The following is an 18,453-nucleotide window of genomic DNA, read 5'->3' on the forward strand; positions in this document are numbered from 1 at the left end:
TGTGCTTCAGGATAATCATTTGGTAGGTGAGGGGAGGATGGAATGGAGTAGGGAGAGATGAGGCACGGAGACCCACCGGAAGGATATTGCAACGTCTAGATGTGATGTGAAGGCCTGCACCAAGGTTGCTGTTGTGTCAGAGGAGAGAAGGGGATATATAGGAGAAATGTTGCAAAAGGGGAATCAACAGGACTTGGCAATAGATTGAATATGAATGGTGAGAGGAAGTGGAGAGTTGAGGATGACACTGGGAGTATAATCCTGTGTGACTGAGAGAATGGTGGTATCCTACAGTAATAAGGAAGTTAGGAAGAGGGGAGGGTTGGGGGGAGTAAGATATGTTCAGTTTTGGGCACGTTGAGCTTAAGATTTCTACAGGACATATAGTCTGAAATGTCCAAGAGGTAGCTGGAGATAGGAGACTGGAGGTCAGGAGAGAGGATGGGGTAGATAAATAGATCTGGGAATCATCAGCATAGACATGATAATTAAATCAAACTAAGATCACCAAGTGAATTACTATGGAGGGAGAAGAGAAGTCTTAGGATAGAGCCCTGGGATCATCCATAATTAGTAGGTGTGTTCTAGATGAAGATCCAGGAAAGGAGACTGAGGAGTGATCATATGGGTAGGAGAACCAGGAGAGAGCAGTGGTATTAAAAACTACAGAAAAGAGTATCAAGGAGAAGAGGGTGATGACACTTGTACAGCCAATGACCTAAATTTTTTCAGTGAAGTTTGAAGCAAGATTTTTAGCTAAGGGGGTTGAGGGGCAGAAGGTAAGGTTGAAAGAGAGACAATGTTTGGAACAGGTGCTGTGGAGATAATGAATTGATTAGAGAGGAATAGAATATTTGCCTTTATTCAGTGATGGCTCAGTTCAGATTAGACAAATTTGGACCTAATCAATATGGTTTTTATGACTTTCTCTAGCTCTGTTCAGCAGCATATGAATAGGAGAGAAGGCAGCAGATGGGAGTAATCCAAAGTTAGGGCCTTGCAAGGCATAATTGATGACATAGGGGCCGAGGGACTCCTGGATAGAGGACAGTGTAGAATTGAACTGGTTTACCAAGTGGTCAAGGTGGGGGGAAAGAGTGAAGCCAGTGCAGGGGTGATGGCCTAGAAAAGAACCAAGGGGTGGAGAGATTGGAGGTCATATTAAGAGGGAAGATTAGGGTTAGGGATCTAAGACATAGGTGAAGATGGAATGGTAAAAGATTATGACCAGATAAAGGAATTTGAGAGTTCACAAACATGCAAGTGGGACATTTGTGGCTAAATCAAGGGTATGATCATCTTTGTGTATAGGTGAGGTCGGTGATGGGAAATAGGCAAATTAAGGAACCAGGAAATTGAGAGTGTTCAAGGGAATAACAATATGTATGTTGAAGTCCCCCAGTATGAGGGCAATAAAGAAGACTGTGAGCCCATTGAGGAAAGAAGATAAGTGCCTAAATGTATTGAATGTCCGTAGATAATGGCTACCACAGTCTTGATTGGGGATAAATATGGAATGATCTGAACCTCAGAGGAAAGTTTACTGAGTAAGCGAAAGTCCCAAAGTAGCAAAAAGGAGCATGGATTATTCTGACTCTCTCTCCACAACCAGTATGTGTGTGTGTGCAGAATAAAAGCACAATGGGTACTGAAAAGGATGGCCAAGGATACAACAAATCAGGAATGAGCAGTTCTGAGTGCAAGAAAATGGAATGAGTGAGAAAGGAAAATGTTTAAGACGAAATCAAGTTTGTTAATTATGGAATTCTAATTCTAGAGAGCACAGTGGAAGGTGTGGGTAGATTTGGAGTGGGTCATGGTATAAGGTGGTTAGGCTTGAGGGGACAGCAAAGGATGAAGAATGGGATTTGTATCATGAAAACTTCAAGTTCAGAATCACTAGGATGGGGAACAGTATGATGGGACGGGAGTACACTAACCATTGGGAAATGAGTTCAGGAATATTATCAGTGGCTGCAGAGAAGTCTATTGAGGGAGGAAGGTCATTAAGATTGTTAAGGGTCTAACACCTTGTGGCAAGTGATAAGGTGTCCTGTGAGGCCCAGGAGGCATGATTCCCTGCAGGAGCAAAAGTACAGCCTAGGGAAGTCTAGACAAAGGAAGAGGTGGTCACTTGAGGTAGACCTAATCTAGAAACTACTTCTAAAGCCCTGGGAAGGCCCTTTGGTAAAAACAAAAGCCACAGATCCAGCCACGCTGGAACAGGCTAACAGAAATAAAGATGCATCATGAGAAGGAAGGCAAAGTTCTAATGTTTTTAGCATATGTATTCTAATTATGCAAGATAGTTTTGTTATTTTGGAGGGAGGACAAGGAGAAAGGAATCAGGAGAAGGAAAGATTTCAAAGAGCCCAAACATTTTAAAAATGCTTTTGATTTTATTAAACAAAGTACAAAAATGTTCTAAGATGTTCCAAGATGATCTTTTTAAACATATATTGACCACTGAACTGTCCCTTCATATGCAAGTCAGATTTTCTCTACTTCCATTCAGATCTGAACTTTCAATGTTCAATCAGAAATTTGTAGTACTCTTGTTTCCTGACAATATTTTTTTAAAAAAGTAAAGAAACCAAAAAAACCAAACTCCAAACCCCAGAATCGTCTTTCTTCCGATGCTAATTGTTCAGCTTTTGCTAAGTTGAAAGGCAACAACCCCAAAAGTAAGTTGTTCCCTGGACTGTACATGCTTCCAGGATCAATAAATGTTTCTTGTCCTTCCACAAGTTCTTGCCAAGTTTCTCTCTTCATCTTTTTTCTGTTTGTGTTGTTTATATCGTTCAGCCATTAATTTAAGCTCATCTGGAATTTCCTGAAATCATTAAGTGCATTAGGTTATCTGAATTTTATGAAAAATTGTTTTCTGGAGTGCTATTCCACATTCTCGGTAGTAAATTGAGGGGAATTTTAAAAGAGATACTAATTATTGAGATTAAAAACACAAAAAAACCTGATTTCTTAATAGTAAATTTGCAGATCTTGTCATGAAATCTTACAAAATTAAATTTACTCTCACATTTGCTAACATAACTAAAACATTTGTTTCATATTTGCTAATAAACAAAAATTTTAAATTAAAGAAATTAGGAAATACCAAATTATATCTCCTCACCTGGTTGGCTCTCTCCAAAATACTGATTAATTCACCAGCTATTTTCCAGTCGTTCCTAGTAAGTAGGGTAATTGATTCCCCTGTATGCCTTTAACAGAAGAGTCTCACATAAATAAACTCTTACCATGTTTTCTATGTAATATTAAAATAAGTTATGTTATTGTTTTGTTGATTTACTAATGGAGTTTCAGGTTAGTAAGCAAGTTTGAAAAGGACATAAAATAACAGAATAATAGGCAGAGGAGACATGTTATAAAGTTATAGGTAGGAACAAGCAACTTATATGCAAGGAACAGTAAAGAGATATGCTTGGCTAGGAGTAATGAAAAGTGAAAAGTTCTAACTGCTAAAGCATAACATTCTCACCCAGCTCTTCCAGTACGTCCTACTCTATGGACATACTCCTCAAGGTTCCGAGGAAAATCGAAGTTAAAAACATGGGTGATGTCTAAGACATCAAGACCTCGCGATGCCAGATCTGTAGCTATCAATATTCTTACTATTCCTAGAAAAATTGAAAAACCAAAAACAGGGATTTAATTATGTATATGTATGTGTGTGTATATGTATATAAAATACATATATTATATATGTATATATTTTACATGCAAACCAGACTGCTCAATTTACTAAGCACCAAGGGATATCTTCAATCTACATCTGAGTTTTTACACTTTTTAGGTGGGTACTATTTTTTGTTAGTGCTTACAGGCCTTATGGACCTCTGTCAATGGTAATTAAAATCCTCAGTCTAGAATTAGTTTAAAGACAAAATGAATGTGAAACATGATTCAGTGGAATAGTAATCATTGTATAAACATACCTGTTTTAAACTCGTTCAGTGCTCGTTCACGATCACTTTGTTCTCGATTACCATGTAATGACTGTACGGGCAAACCCTTAATGCTCAGGTCACTGGATATGTCATCAGCACTAAACATAAAATCGACAAATTAAAATGCAATCTGAACTACTAAATTACAAAATTTCTAGCAGTACAGCTATCAACTTAAGAGGGTGGTACCTTATCAATGCCATACTTCTCAATTAGATTTTGGCTTCTATCGTCAAAAGAGACACAAATAAGATCAGTAAAATTTGATGTTTCTGAGACAGGCAGAAAATGAAAGATAGTACTCACGTAAGTTTTCTCCCTACAAAAATAATTGCTTTATCTTCAGGCTTCATTGACTCAATGAAGGAATATATAAGAGAAGGCTTCTCTTGTTCTGTGGTTATGATTATTTTCTGTTTTACGGTATTCACAGCCTACACCATTCAAGGAAAGAATATTTCAGATTTAGAAAAACAGGTAAAATAAGATACAAATGTTATCAGTTTTATAAGTTATTACCATTTAGCCCTCATTCATCCAAAACATAAGCAATAGACTGCTATGAGCAGTGTCATAGCTTCCTTTAGAGCAGTTTTTTTATTCCCACTGAAAAACATGAACAAAGCATGTCTTATGCCTTGATTTCCTCTAAGTGGGCCTTCTATGTGAACTATGTCTCTCTTTTTCCTGAACCAGGAAACAATAATTGTATTTTAAAAATTGGTCAGACAATGCCATTTTTCTTTAAAGCTAGCTAGTTAAGAGTCCCAAAGTCTAGAGTTCTAAAGGCCTGAGGTAGAGAAGTTAAAAGAAGAATCTGAGTCTCTAGTGAAACACGATTATATTGGGGCCTATATATACCTGCCATCTAGTGGTTGGAGCTCACCCAGATCCTTAAAACACACAGGAAAGGGGAGGGATTATGCCGTGTGTCCCTGCTTAAAATGTTTTCCTAACAGCACGTCAATGACAGGAGTTCATTCTCTATGTAGGATATGGAAGCTATAACCATCTTCACTGACTTGCAACACAAGCTACCTTATACCCACTCAAAAGAAGGGACACAAATCCCAAGCTGAAAAAGCTTACGGCAAGATCCAGGGTTCCAACATAAACAATCATTGGATCGTTCAAATATTTTTGTGAAAGGCGACGTACAGCATCAGGCCAAGTAGCACTGTATTTAAGAAAACAAGATACATAGAAACATGTTAGGTTTTTAGATAATGCCTTCAAACAAAGTATGTGACAATGTAAGCCACTGTACTTTGTCCTAGAAGAGATAACAAAGATAATGAAGACATGAGCTACAACCTCATGGAATTTCTAATCTAGTAGGGCAAAAATAAGAAGTGATCTTTCCTTTTTTTCCTTCTGCCTGGGGATAGGCAAGAGGTCATTAGGGAAGTTTTCATGAAGGCAGCATTTGATCTGGGTCATAAAAGGAGAGACAGGATTTCATTAGGCTGAGAGTTAGATAAAGGAACTTAATTATATTGTATTGAGTAAGAATAGCTGAAAATTTATCTTATTTAAGAAAGCCAGGACTGAATAGGCAGGGTGGCATCATATAGTAAAGTATTTAAGTGAGCAACAATTGAATGGTTTGAAAAAGCAAAGACAATTACCTCTATACATAAGGAAGATTAATTTGGCAGTCTTGGGATGGATGGCTTTGAGTCAGGTGAGTAAGGCTGAATGTGGGGAGACTTATAGAGGAAGCAGATAAAGTGCTGCTGTGACTTTAAGAAGGCCTGGGTTTGAATCCTAGGCCAGACACATACTAGCTATGTGACCCTGAATAAATCATTTAACCTCTCAGCCTCAGTTTCCTTATCTGTAATATAGGAATACAGAGGTCAGAAGGGAAATCAGGAGAAAATGAAAAGAACTGGCTGTTAATCCAAAATATGGTTTCATTATGTAGTTGTTAAACTACGTTTAGCATTCACTTTGTTAATACTATTCAAGGGAATAACTTAGAACTTTAAGAAGTGGCCTTCATAGTACATGAAGAAATTGTGAAATCAGAAGGAGCCTATAGATTTCATTAATTCTATTTTATAAATGGAAATGATGTGATTTACATACCTGGTCATAATAGTTTGTCTATCTGGCCGTACATCTAATAAAATCTTCATTATTTGAGGTTCAAATCCCATATCTAACATTTTATCAGCCTCATCTAGAACCTGCAAAAAATAGGAAATGCTATTTTAAACACTTCTTTTAGATCCCATTTCCCCCCATGCTCAACCTAAAACCTACTAATCATTTAAGACAGTGGTTCTCAACCTTTGTTTCATGGACCTTATTGGTGATCAAAAGAAACCTATGGATCTTTTCTCAGAATACTGTTTATTGCCTATATTCATAATTAAAAGAAGTGCTGCATTTTAGTTAGAGGTTAGTGAAAATAAAGATGTAATTTCTTTTCTTATTCGAATTTATGAACCACTTGATAATCTATCCAAATACCCCAAGTTAAGAACCTCTGATTTAAGAGGATTTCTCCAAAAAAGTTATGGTTACTTCATGTAATACACAATAAAATCTCCTTTGGGTTTCTAGGAATTTGATTTTGTAATTCACTGAATTTCTAACACAATAAGTATGTGCCTATTGTGGCCATACATATTTCACTGAGGATGAAATGAATGGTTCTTGGAGTCTTACATTAACAAAAGTTAAAAATTATTTGGGAAGGTCTTTTTTTTTTTAGTCCTCTACTTCCTGTCCCAGTTTGAAACAGACTTACCAAATACGTGATGCTATTCAGGTTGATGAATTCATTCATTTGAAGATCATTGAGTCTACCAGGGGTAGCAATAACAATATCTACACCCTTAGTAACATGTTCAATCTGACCTCTTCTGTCTCCACCACCATATATACAAATGCTGCCAAGAGTTCCACAAAGTTTAGTTACAAAAAAACTCATGGCAACAATCATGGCAAATAGCCATTGAACAGAAATACTATTAAAATCTAACTGGAAATACAAATTACCTTTTAATCCCTTTATAGGTATATTTTTTACATTCACTCTCGACTTGTAGAGCCAGTTCTCTGGTTGGTGTCAGCACAAGCATTCCGGGACCATCCCTTTTCTCCCTGGTTCTTTAGAGTACAGATCAAGAAGTGTAGTTATATTCAATAGGAACCATGCTTTGCTACTCTAAAAAAATAAGAATCAAGTCTTAGTAATTTAATTAAATGAGGGTGGGGGGTTGGAAGATGGCAAGGGAAATCTAACCTGACCAAAGCTTTAAGCCTGGATATGAGAGAATGGTGGTTGGATCCAGAAACAGGAAGTTAGGCAGATGGTTTTAGTACTGGAGAAACTTATTCAGTAAGTCAGGTGAGAGATTGGTGGGGTGAGGCAAAGGTTAAGATACTGGGAATCATATGCACGGATGATAGTTGAAGATGTGAGAATGGTAAATTATCAGGTACGAGAAGAAAGGCAGGAGAGGAATGAGAAGAAACCTTGGAGAAAGTCTATCATTTAGGAATAGGATCTGATACCAGATACTGACTTAGGGTTGTTTGTGATGGATATTTGAGAAAATATGCCTTTTTGGTAGTTTTTTTCTAAAATATTTGAATTATTTGAGTAATTACTTCTGTGGGGTCTCTAATTTTCTACTTACAAATGCCCTAAACTATACCTGGCTGAAATCTATTGTGGAAAGATGCAAGAGTGCCTTAAGACTTGATTTTAGATGCTGTCCAGAAAAAGAACTATGGAATCTTAATGCAGATCAAAGCATATTATTTGTTCTCCTTTTCTTTTGTTGTTTTCTTTTGTTTCTTCTTTCTTGCATTTTCTTCCACTGGTTCTAATTCTTCTTTATAACATAACTAATGTGAAAATAAGTTTAATAGGAATGTATATGTTGAGCCTATATCAATTTATATGCCATCTTGAGGTGAGGGGAGAGATGGGGAGAAAATTGGGAACTCAAAATCTTATGGAAATAAATGTTGAAAACTAAAAATAAATGAATAAATTTATTTTTTAAAAAAGACTTGATTTTAGATTAATTCACTAATTACCAAAGATTTTAAAATCCCTCATTAAAGATGAATCCTATCTTTGGAAAAAAAAACAGTTTACACTACTAAAACAGGAAAATAGGAACACTTACTCTGGTTGCAGGTCAAGATGAATAAATCCTGGCATTAAATAGGCCAAGGTCTTTCCTGTGCCAGTTTGGGCAATGCCAATTAGATCAATTCCTTTTAATATTATTGGCCATGCTTGTGACTGAAAAAAATGACAAGCATTAAAACCCAAACTACAGCTTTAAATGTAATTTCTCTACTACAACTGTCCTCTCTCTCCCTCAAATATTATACCCCAATCAATATACTGAGCACTTTATATCATACCTGTATAGGTGTAGGTCTTGTGAAACCTACTTTCTTTATATTAGCCATAACATCAGGATAATGATCAAATGCATCTTCAAATGCACATACTGGATTGGGAATTACACGTTTTTCATTTTCTCTTAAGTCATCACACATTATATTATTGTTTTCTTCCCTTTAAAGGAAAAAGGGAAAGCTTAATAGCAGTCGATTTAGAGCTCACTAATCTGGTGCACAAACCAAAAAACTAACCCAACCTTCTCTTGTGTTTAAAAATTATACACCATCAAGAAAAGCATACATATTCAAATACCAATGAGTATAAAAGAAAGACTATATATAGAACCACAAATTCCTCTCTTCTTTGACAAAGGCCAGTCAAAACTGTTTACAAATGATGACACATTTAAAGAAAGCTGTATCTGCAAAGCTGTCATAATTTTGACAGAAATGTAAAAATTCATACAATGGATGCCACAGGACTTTCATTCCCAGATTAATCTGAGGTGGAGCTGAGAAATTCTTGTGTGGTAATTATCACTTTATTCTCAGTCTAGTAGTTTCAATTATTATAGAGGTGAAATTATGCCACATTTTCCATTTCAATTAGCTGGCATCTGACTTCCCTGATACATTTAAGCCAACTGCAAACAACCATACAGTGAGTTCACTTGAAGTACTTCAATATATAAAAGTTAGGGGCAGCTAGGTGGCACAGTGGATAGAGCACAGGCCCTGGATTCAGGAGGAACTGAGTTCAAATCCGGCTTCAGACACATGACATTTACTAGCTGTGTGACCCTGGGCAAGTCACGTAACCCCATCGCCCAGCCAAAAATAAATAAATAAATAAATAAGTGAGTGATTAAATAAGTAAATAAATAAATAAATGAATATATATGTATATATATATATATATATATATATATATATATATATATATATATATATATATATATATGAATTACTTACCTCCACTTATCTACTTGTGTTTGTGACATTAATTTTGTCTTTGAAGATTCTATGTAGAAATCTTTCTTAATTGGAGGAAGACCTTAGCAGAAAAAAAAAAAAGAACTCCACTAGTCAAGTTACTTGGAAATTCTAATTAGAATTAAGATGTACATAAGTGCCTAAATATGTAGCAGATAATCATAACTTCAACTGGATATCAAGCTGACTAAAAAAAAATAAATCTCTTTCAGTGTAACATTTTCTATCATTTTATGACTTGTCTCAACCACAGTTAGCATACTTTACAAAAGAAGTATCAATTCATAACAATCATGAAATCAGAATGGGTCACAGATAACTATCCTAACACAGTCAAACCTGCCTCTTCAGCAGTGACCTCTCCATCAACCATGTCCAATCTAGCCTCTATTTGACATTCCTAATATCTCCAGGGCATCCACTTTGGAGATTCTTTGTTTAAAAAATTTTGCTTCTCCTCCAGCCCTCTGGAATGTGAAATAATTATACCATGTGACAACTCTTTAAATATTTGAACAACTCACTAAACCTTCTCTTCTGCAGTTCTTTCAGTGTTCCCCATGACATGGCTTCTAGACCCTCCTTTATTCTTGTTACTTTATCTTTTTTTTTAGATTTCTCATCTTTTTATTTAATTTTTTTTTAATATTTTAAGTTCCAAATTGTCTTCCTCCCTCCCCAACTCACAGTAGAGAAGGCTACCACTTGACTCGAATTTATAAATATATGTAAAACTATACTGTGCATACTTCTATTTATCAGTTCTTTCTTTGGAGGTGGGTAACATCTTCCTTCATAGGTCATTTATAGTTGATCTGAATATTTATAATATTCAGAATAACTTGGTTGTTCACAATTATATATCTTTGAACAGTATTGCTGTTACTGTATACACAATGTTCTTTTGGCTCTGCTCACTTCACTTTTCATTATTTCATGCAAATCTTTCTGTGTTTTTCTGAAATCAACCGCTCATCATTTCTTACCAAGCACAGTAGTATTCTATCACAGTCATATACCACAACTTTTTCAGCCATTTCCTAATTGATGGGTATCCCCTTAATTTCTAATTCTTTGCCACCACAAAGAGAGCTGCTATAAATATTTTAGAACATAGAGGTTCTTTTCCTTTTTCCCTGATCATGTTGGAAAACAGATCTAATAATGGTATTGCTGGGTCAAAGGGTATACACAGTTTTGTAACTCTTTAAGCATAATTCCAGATTGCTTTCCAAAATGATTGGATTAGTTCAAAGTTCCACCAATAATATATTAAAGTCCCAATTTTTCCACATCCCCTCCAAAATTTGTTTTCCCTTCTATTATTTTAGCCAATCTGATAGATATGAGATGATATCTCAAAGTTGTTTTAATTTGCATTTCTCTAGTCAATAATGATTTAGAGCATTTTTTCATGACAACAGATAGTTTTGATTTCTTCATCCAAAAATTGCCTGTTCATATCTTCCGACCATTTACCAACTGGGGAATGACTCATTCTTAAAAATTTGACCAAGTTCTCTATATATTTGAGATATGAGACCTTTATCTGAGAAACTGTCTATAAAATTCCCACCCCCATTTTCTGCTTTCCTTCTAATCTTGGCTACACTAGTTTTATTTGTACAAAACCTTTGTAATTTCATGTAATCAAAATTATCCATTTTATCATTTTACATCTCATAGTGCTCTTTGCCTCTTGTTTATTCATAAATTCTCCTATGTGTCTGATATATACTATGTTCCATATTGTTATAATTCACTTATATTTCCCTTTATATCTAGGTCATGTATCCACTGTGACCTCATCTTGGTAAATGGTGTAAGATATTGGTCTACACCCAATTTCTGCTCAAAACTGCTTTCCAGTTTTCCCAACAATTTTTACCAGATAGTTTATTCTTATCCCAAAAGTTTAAATCTTTACATTTTTCAGACACAAGGTTACTATAATAATTTACTACTGTGTATTATATGTCTACTTTATTCCACTGATCCACCTTTCTGTTTCTTAGCCAGTACCAGATAGTTTTGATAATTGCTGCCTTATAATACAGTTTAAGATCTGGTATTGCTAAACCTCCTTCCTTTACAATTTTTTAAAAATCAATTTCTGATATTCTTAACCTTTTGTTCTTCTAAATGAATTTTATTATTTTTTTCTAGCTCAAAAACCCAATTTTTTTGGTAGGGTAATTGGATGGCATTGAATAAGTAGATTAGTTTAGATAGAATTGTCATTTTTATTATATTGGCTCACCTTACTTTTTCAAACTCAGATCCTAGAACCAAACTAAAGAAGACAGGCAGTTTCCTCCTTATCTGGAGTCTATTAATATGACCTAAGATTGAGAGATCCAGTGGAGTACTGGATAGAAAGCCTGCTAGGGGCTGAGGAAAACCTAGGGCCAAGTACTAATCCAGACACAGAATGGGCCAAGTTAAGACCACTTCACCTCCCAGTGTCTCAGGCAGCTAAGACTATAAATTAGAATGCAAGCACAAGACCTGCTTTGGTAACAAGAATTCTCTATACCAGTGAAATCACAGGTCCACATTCCAAAGCTGTCTTCCTCAATATATATAATATTACTAACTATATGCATTACTAACATACAACACACACACACAACACACACCCTAAGATGGTTTGTGAAAAAGGATTAGAGAGAGCCATCGTAGTCATATCACACACTACTCAGTTACTGCCTTACCCTTCAGTCAGCAACTTGCACAAAGGATTAAAATAAGATCATATCCTATAAAACTGTTTATGTTCCTTTTTTAGTATAGAATTCTTTAACAATGGTAAGAGAATTATATTTTACCAGAATTATTATTTACATTTAAGACAAAAGTCACAAGAATGTTTATGTTGTACTAACCGTCCCACTTTGTTTTAATATAGTGGAGGTGGTCCTGTTTAATAGCCTCCCAATCAATCACTGGCACTTTTTTCTCTGGGCCATTTTCATTACAGGATGATTTCAAAGTGTTTCCTTCAGGGTGCAGAGAAGTTAAGAAGGCAAAGTCATCAAAAGTTCAAAAATATTACTTTGTAACAATTTCTGCTTTCATAACCATTGTCTTCCATTTACTAATAAAGAGAAAATTCTTCAACATAAATTACTTTTATTAGTTCAGTATGAAGTGTTGGTCATGATTTCTAAGATGTTTTTGAATGTAGAAAGTAGGTAATGTGGAAAGAATAACAAACATTCCTTACAGTTGGGTTTTTTTTTTGAGGCAATCGGGATTAAGTGACTTACCCAGGGTCACCTAGCTAGTAAGAATCTGGGGCTGGATTTAATTCAGGTCCTGACTCCAGGGCCATGCTGTATCCACTATGCCACCTAGCTGCACCCTTATACTTTTCTCCCCCTTTCCCAAGAAGTAAGTAATAATACGTTATTTACTAATTATAGTACTTACCTTGCAGGGTTGTAAGAAAAGCACTTTGTACACCTTAAAATCACTATATAAATGTGAATTATACAGTATCATCTTTCTCCATTCTAATGGAAATAAAGAACAACTCCCTTTAAATGAGTAAAATTCATTTTGAAATTCTCAAGTTAAACATACATGTCTAACAAACTCAGGCTTTCTCTACCAACTAATTATGTGTACCTCATTTTCCTCATCTACAAAATAGGCTAGTAACTATACATACTGCCCAATTCACTGTATTGTTCTGAGAATAACATGGTATATGAAAACCTTTGAAAAACATAATAGCAACTCACATTTCTATAGCATTTTAAAGATGACACAGGATTTTCCTAAGAGCCTAGTGAGATGGATTGTATAAATATCATCCTATTACATTCATCATAGGGTCACAGCTCTAGAACTTTAGAGGTCTGTCAACAAGATCATCTCACTGTGAGGGAACTAAGGCTCAGGTAAGCCAAGTCAATACTTCTTAAACCTCACTGGGGACCCGACCCCCAGTTTAGGAAGTGTTGATGGGGTCGGGAATGGAAAAAGCTTAAGAAGTCCTGGGCTAAGTGACTAGCCCCAGGTCATACAAGTGATCAGATCACTGGCTGGATTTAAACGCAGGAAATAATCACAGAACATATTTCTGCTTTTCTATCCTCCAAAAGCCTAAAGCAGTATTATGTATCATAGACTTAATGCTTATTAAACAAATGATTAAGTTTGTACAAAAAAATAGCTTATATTACATATAATTTTATAACTTTATATATCATATAAACTTAAAGTGCTGTCTTTTGACATTATTAAGGCCAAGTCAACATGTTCAAATAAGAATATGGAGAGTAGTTGTGGATATAGTTAAATTACCAAGTGACAAATGTCATGTTTTTCATGACAGCCAACATTATTTCAATTAAGGAAGCTAGGTGGCTCTGTAGATACAGCACTGGGTCTGAAGTCAGGAAGACCCAAGTTCAAATCTGTCCATGGGGAAGTCACATTCTGTCTCAGTTTCCTCAACTGTAAGATGGGAACAAGTGCACCTATCTGGAAGGGTTGTTGTGGGGATCAAATGAGATAATATTTAAGTGCTTAGCCCAGTACCTGGCATACAGGAGGGCAATTAATAAATTCTTCTTCCCTAAGGCAAAGGGTATGAACTAGAGAAACTAGGAAAACCCCTGGAAGACTAGAGATCCATTGAAATTTAGTAAAGAAGGGGGTTAGGGGAAGTAAAATGTTATAGCTGTTAAGGTCCAACAACAGTTGAAAATTCATTTAATGGCTTTCGCATAAAGGATTCTGTTAGAGTGGCTGTTTTATAAATACATTTATGGTATAAAAATTAACTTACCAGTTTTGCTGTCCTCTTTGGAATACTTTTCTGTTTTTTTTACTATTTCTTCTATCATTAACTTAGCTGATTTCTGGTTCTCCTTGTTGCCATATATTCTGGTTTCTGACTCGAGAGTCCCTTTTATTATCTAAAAATACAGAAAGACATCGATAATCATAATCTTGTTATACTCAAGTTTCCAAATTCAAAATGGTAAAAAATTTAAGCAAATATAATAAAAGTGCTAATGGATCTGGATTATCAAGTTTCAGAAGCTGTTTGGCTCACCTCCTGTATCTCTCTTCTGATTTCATAAGGGATATATCTCTAATAGTTGAACAAGATTGTTACTCAGGATGGACCTTAGAATAAGGTATAACCCTCTAAAAAAGCAAATTTTAACAGAACTGTTCCATGAAAGTAGAATTTTTTGTAGTGTTTCAAGATGATATAATGGTCAATTAAGATAAGAATATCATTTCAGTTGACAAGGCAATAACAAAATGATAGTGAAAACAGCTTTCCAAAGGGCCTCTCTCTATCTTTTAAGATAGGGTAAGGGGAAAGGAGGTCATTTGAATCTCTTTCCCAAAGTTGTACATTGCTCACCCTCCAGGAGAGTAAGGGATTATAGAAATTTCATGTGCCACTGAGGCAGGGCATCTGATTAGCTATATAAACTTAAAATGTTATTGATGTTTTCTGTTTCTTAATCACCATAGTATCCCACTCCACATATCCCATCCCTTCCCTCTCCCCAAGAACCATCTCATATGACAAACAGTATTTGTTTTTCAAGAGGAAAACAAAAAAGTCAGTACAACTGAAAAATCCATTAAGAAAGTCTGAAAATATGTGGAATGTGTAACATTTCAGACCTCCCACCTCCACAAAGGGGTAGGTTAGGGACTTCTTCTCATATCTCTTCATTTAAGTTCTAGTCTATTTTTATAATTTTGTTATATTTACTTCTTATTTTTTTGGTGCATTGTTGGTCTTTTCATTTACACTGTTGTAGTTCCTGTTCATATTGGTTTCTTGGCTCTGCTCATTTCACTCTGCCCATCAGTTCATATAGCACTTTTCAGGCCTTTCTGTATTCACTACACACACAGCACAGTAATGTTTCATTACATTCATGTACCACAATTTGTATAATCATTCCCCAGCTGATAGGCATTTACTTTGTTTTCAATTCTTAGTTATCACAAAAAGAGCTGCTATAAATATTTTGGAGTATAGTGGTACTTTTTTCTTATTGATGGCTACCTTGAGGTATAAGTCTAGTAACAGTGTTTCGGTTCAAAAGGTACAAATATTTTAGTCACTTTATTTGCACAATTCCAAATTGCTTTCTAAAATGGTTATATCATTTTAAAGACAATGTATGTGCCTTCTTCCCATAACCCCTTCAACAATGACTATTGACATTTTTTGTCATTTTTGCCAATTTGCAGGGTATGAGGTGAAACCTCAGAGTCATTAAGATTTGAATTTCTCTTATTATTACTGATTTAGAGCATTTTTTCATATGGTTGCTATATGACCTTAGGCAAACTTTTGAGTTTCATCTATAAAACAAGTTTAATTTCTGCCTCACAGGGTAGTTATGAAGAAGACAATAAAAATGCAAGGAATTGCATGACAAATTAAAAGCAATAAAGCTAAACATAAAAGTAAAATCAGAGGTTTACACTTTGCTCAAGGTTCACCAGCAACTTTATGCCAATTCTTTTTCCACTGCCACACTTCAAAGAATACCTGATGATTAGATTTTATGAAATCACATGTTTAGTTCCAGAGTTTCATTTCAAGATGATCCAAATTAACATTTACCTGAATTTTAGAACCCGTTGAGTCTTGAATTTCTTTTATTTTTGCTCCACCCCGACCTGTTAAAACATTTGTAAATTGTACAAAATAAGTATGATTGATAAGATTTGGACAATTTGTTGGGTTAATTATCAGGTGTCTAAGACTACTAGACTAAACTCTAGGGACTCTCTCTCTACTTTCTCCTTCATCTCCCTCCAGTTTTCTGGCTAACTGGGCAGTCTGCCCACATATACATTTTTTTTTAAAAGAGAAGAATGAACAAACATTTCTCTGACCTCCTAAAACATGACCAGTTGAAATAAAGATCAAATGTGTTGAATTGGGTGTTGTTCTGCCTTGGTTTACATATTGCATGTACTCTTCTCCTCTCCAATCCTGAAGAATAAATTCCTCTAGGCCTGGGACTTTTCTTTCTGTATCCCTATTGCCTAAATAGTACCTTCCTCAAAGGTTGGGCTTAATAAATGCTTGTTGAATTGAACCGGTAAAGGAGACTAGATTGGAATAGGTAGTTAAAAAGATCATAGATTTAGAGCTTCTCTACCACTTCCTAAAAGAAAGATGATGGACTCAGAATGCAGGTTTTTTGGTAACGGGGGTTTTGTTTTTCTTGTTTTCTCAGTGGGGAAAGAGAAGGAGAGAGGTAGGAGAGAAGCTGATTTTTATTGATTGAAAAAAAATGAGAACTTGTCTAGTCCAATGGTCTTTCTCTGTTTAAGAGAAACTGAGACTGAGGTTCAAACTTTATGTTACTTGCTCAAAGTCACACTTTGTACTAAGGAAGTGACCTGGGACTCGGAATCAGCTTTTGACCATACTAGATCTTCCCCTGCTTATTGTTATTTTACCTAAAACTGAACAATTTCTTTTAAAGGCCAGCAGGTTTTAGAGTCCCTAGGTTTAAAATACAAAATACAAAACAAAAAACAAACCCCAAAATAAAACAAACCCCAGGGAAGCATAAACACCTTTATCTGTTAAGAGCCAACACGTTCTGAGTGTAAAAAGAATATGCGACCTTTGGGGGTAGTCTTGTATTGGATAACCAATTCAACCCAACCTCTGAGGAAGGCATTCTTCAGGCAAGAGGGAAAAGTAAGGGTTTAAGCTTCCTTTAAAGTGCACAGGCAACAGGAACCAGTAAGGGTGCCAGGCTCTAAGTTTACAGTCCCATTCTCACAAAGAGGACACGGGTCTCTCCTTTCTCCAGGGTATACATCTATCTTCTCCCTCCCCTTCCTACCCTAAAGCAGTCCCAAGGGGGAAAGGTAGGTTGGGAGAGGAATGCTCCCCGAGGGGCAGAACAGGGGATGGCTTGGTTTGGGTCAGTCCTAGAGGAAGCTGGGGGCCCTGGCCTAGGAAAGTGGTCAGGGAAGCACAGGTTCATAGCATCAGGGGGAGGGCCACACCCTTTGCGAACTCTGTTCCTCAAGCCAAGTCAACCAGCATTTATTAAGCTCCTACAGCATACCAGGTACCCTGTGTCAAAGCAAATCCTTTCTAAGTCAATTCCAGTCAAAGAGTGCATATTAAGAGCCTACTGTATGTGACAGGCGCTGGGGAAACCCAAGCCCACCAAACTAGAGAAACGAGGAAAAGGAGACCCCCCCCCCCCGCCTCAGGGCAGGCATCTGACCTTCGAAGGTCCGAGGTCAAGGCCAAAGGCCAAGCAGATGGCCCCGCCCTCCCGTGGCCCCGGGATTCCCCCGCCCGGCTCCTTACCTATGACCGCCCCTACGACGGAGCTGTCGAGTTTAAAACAGAGCGGCGCTTCCCTGTAGCAGGAGCCCCGGGCCCGGTACTCCAGGGATCCCGAGGGCCGGGAGCCTCCGCGGCTGCGGCCGCCGCCGCCTCCCCGCCCCCTTGCACTGCCGCCCGCCGCCCGAGGGGGCGCTGTGGGCGTTTTCTTGTCAGGGGCCTGACCGCGAGAGGCAGCACTGGAGGTGCGGGAGGCGCAGTTGCTGCGAGTTTCTTTGGTGGACATTGCGGGGGCGGGGCGGGGGGCGGCGGGGTAGGTCAGGAGGTGGAGAAGTTAGGGGGGAAGGCGTCGGGTTTCTCCTGTCCTCGATGGTAGGAGCCTCCCCAGAGGTGGAAGAGCCGGGACAACCAAAGCTCTGTCCAGCAGCGAACTGGGCCCAGCCTCGCCTACACGAGGCCAGCGTTTACATACCCGAGACCTGCCTCCGCCCCTCTGAGGCCTGAACACCGCCCGAGGAAGCGATTGGTTGGCGGGAGAAGAGGGGCGGTGCCTCTGGAGCACGGCCAATCAGCTCTCATGAAGACCTTGAGCTCCTGAAAAGTTGTCCCGTAAGGGGTGGGGCAAGCGCGTTGGGACTTGTGCTGCCTTTGCAGTTAGAGTTCTATCCTGTCTATCTAGGACTAGATAATCATAATGATTAATGATAACAGCCCTGATTAAAGGGACTTTTAGGGCTGGCCTTTCCTCCTAAGGAGGCTCCGTAAAATGGCACAGTGCAAGCCTATTTTTTCTCCCTTTTT

The 18,453-nt window shown here is 37.2% G+C and overlaps 1 protein-coding gene across 1 annotated transcript; it reads right to left on the bottom strand.

The window, feature by feature from the left end:
* Nucleotides 1–2,719: 2,719 nt before the first annotated feature.
* On the bottom strand, nt 2,720–18,087 carry DDX43 (DEAD-box helicase 43). Its single transcript, XM_021000141.2, has 16 exons — nt 17,677–18,087; nt 15,955–16,010; nt 14,137–14,266; nt 12,224–12,337; nt 9,318–9,399; nt 8,364–8,520; nt 8,120–8,238; nt 6,978–7,088; nt 6,727–6,868; nt 6,060–6,160; nt 5,058–5,145; nt 4,275–4,402; nt 3,957–4,066; nt 3,500–3,638; nt 3,134–3,221; nt 2,720–2,833 (listed from the first exon to the last, which is right to left on the bottom strand). Exons 1-16 carry the CDS (start codon nt 17,936–17,938, stop codon nt 2,720–2,722), a joined length of 1,941 nt encoding a protein of 646 aa, XP_020855800.1. The 5' UTR covers nt 17,939–18,087.
* Between the last annotated feature and the right edge of the window lie 366 nt (nt 18,088–18,453).

This window comes from Phascolarctos cinereus, unplaced genomic scaffold, assembly GCF_003287225.1.
Source record: "Phascolarctos cinereus isolate Bilbo 61053 unplaced genomic scaffold, phaCin_HiC Scaffold_5;HRSCAF=322, whole genome shotgun sequence".
Lineage (NCBI taxonomy): Eukaryota > Metazoa > Chordata > Mammalia > Diprotodontia > Phascolarctidae > Phascolarctos > Phascolarctos cinereus.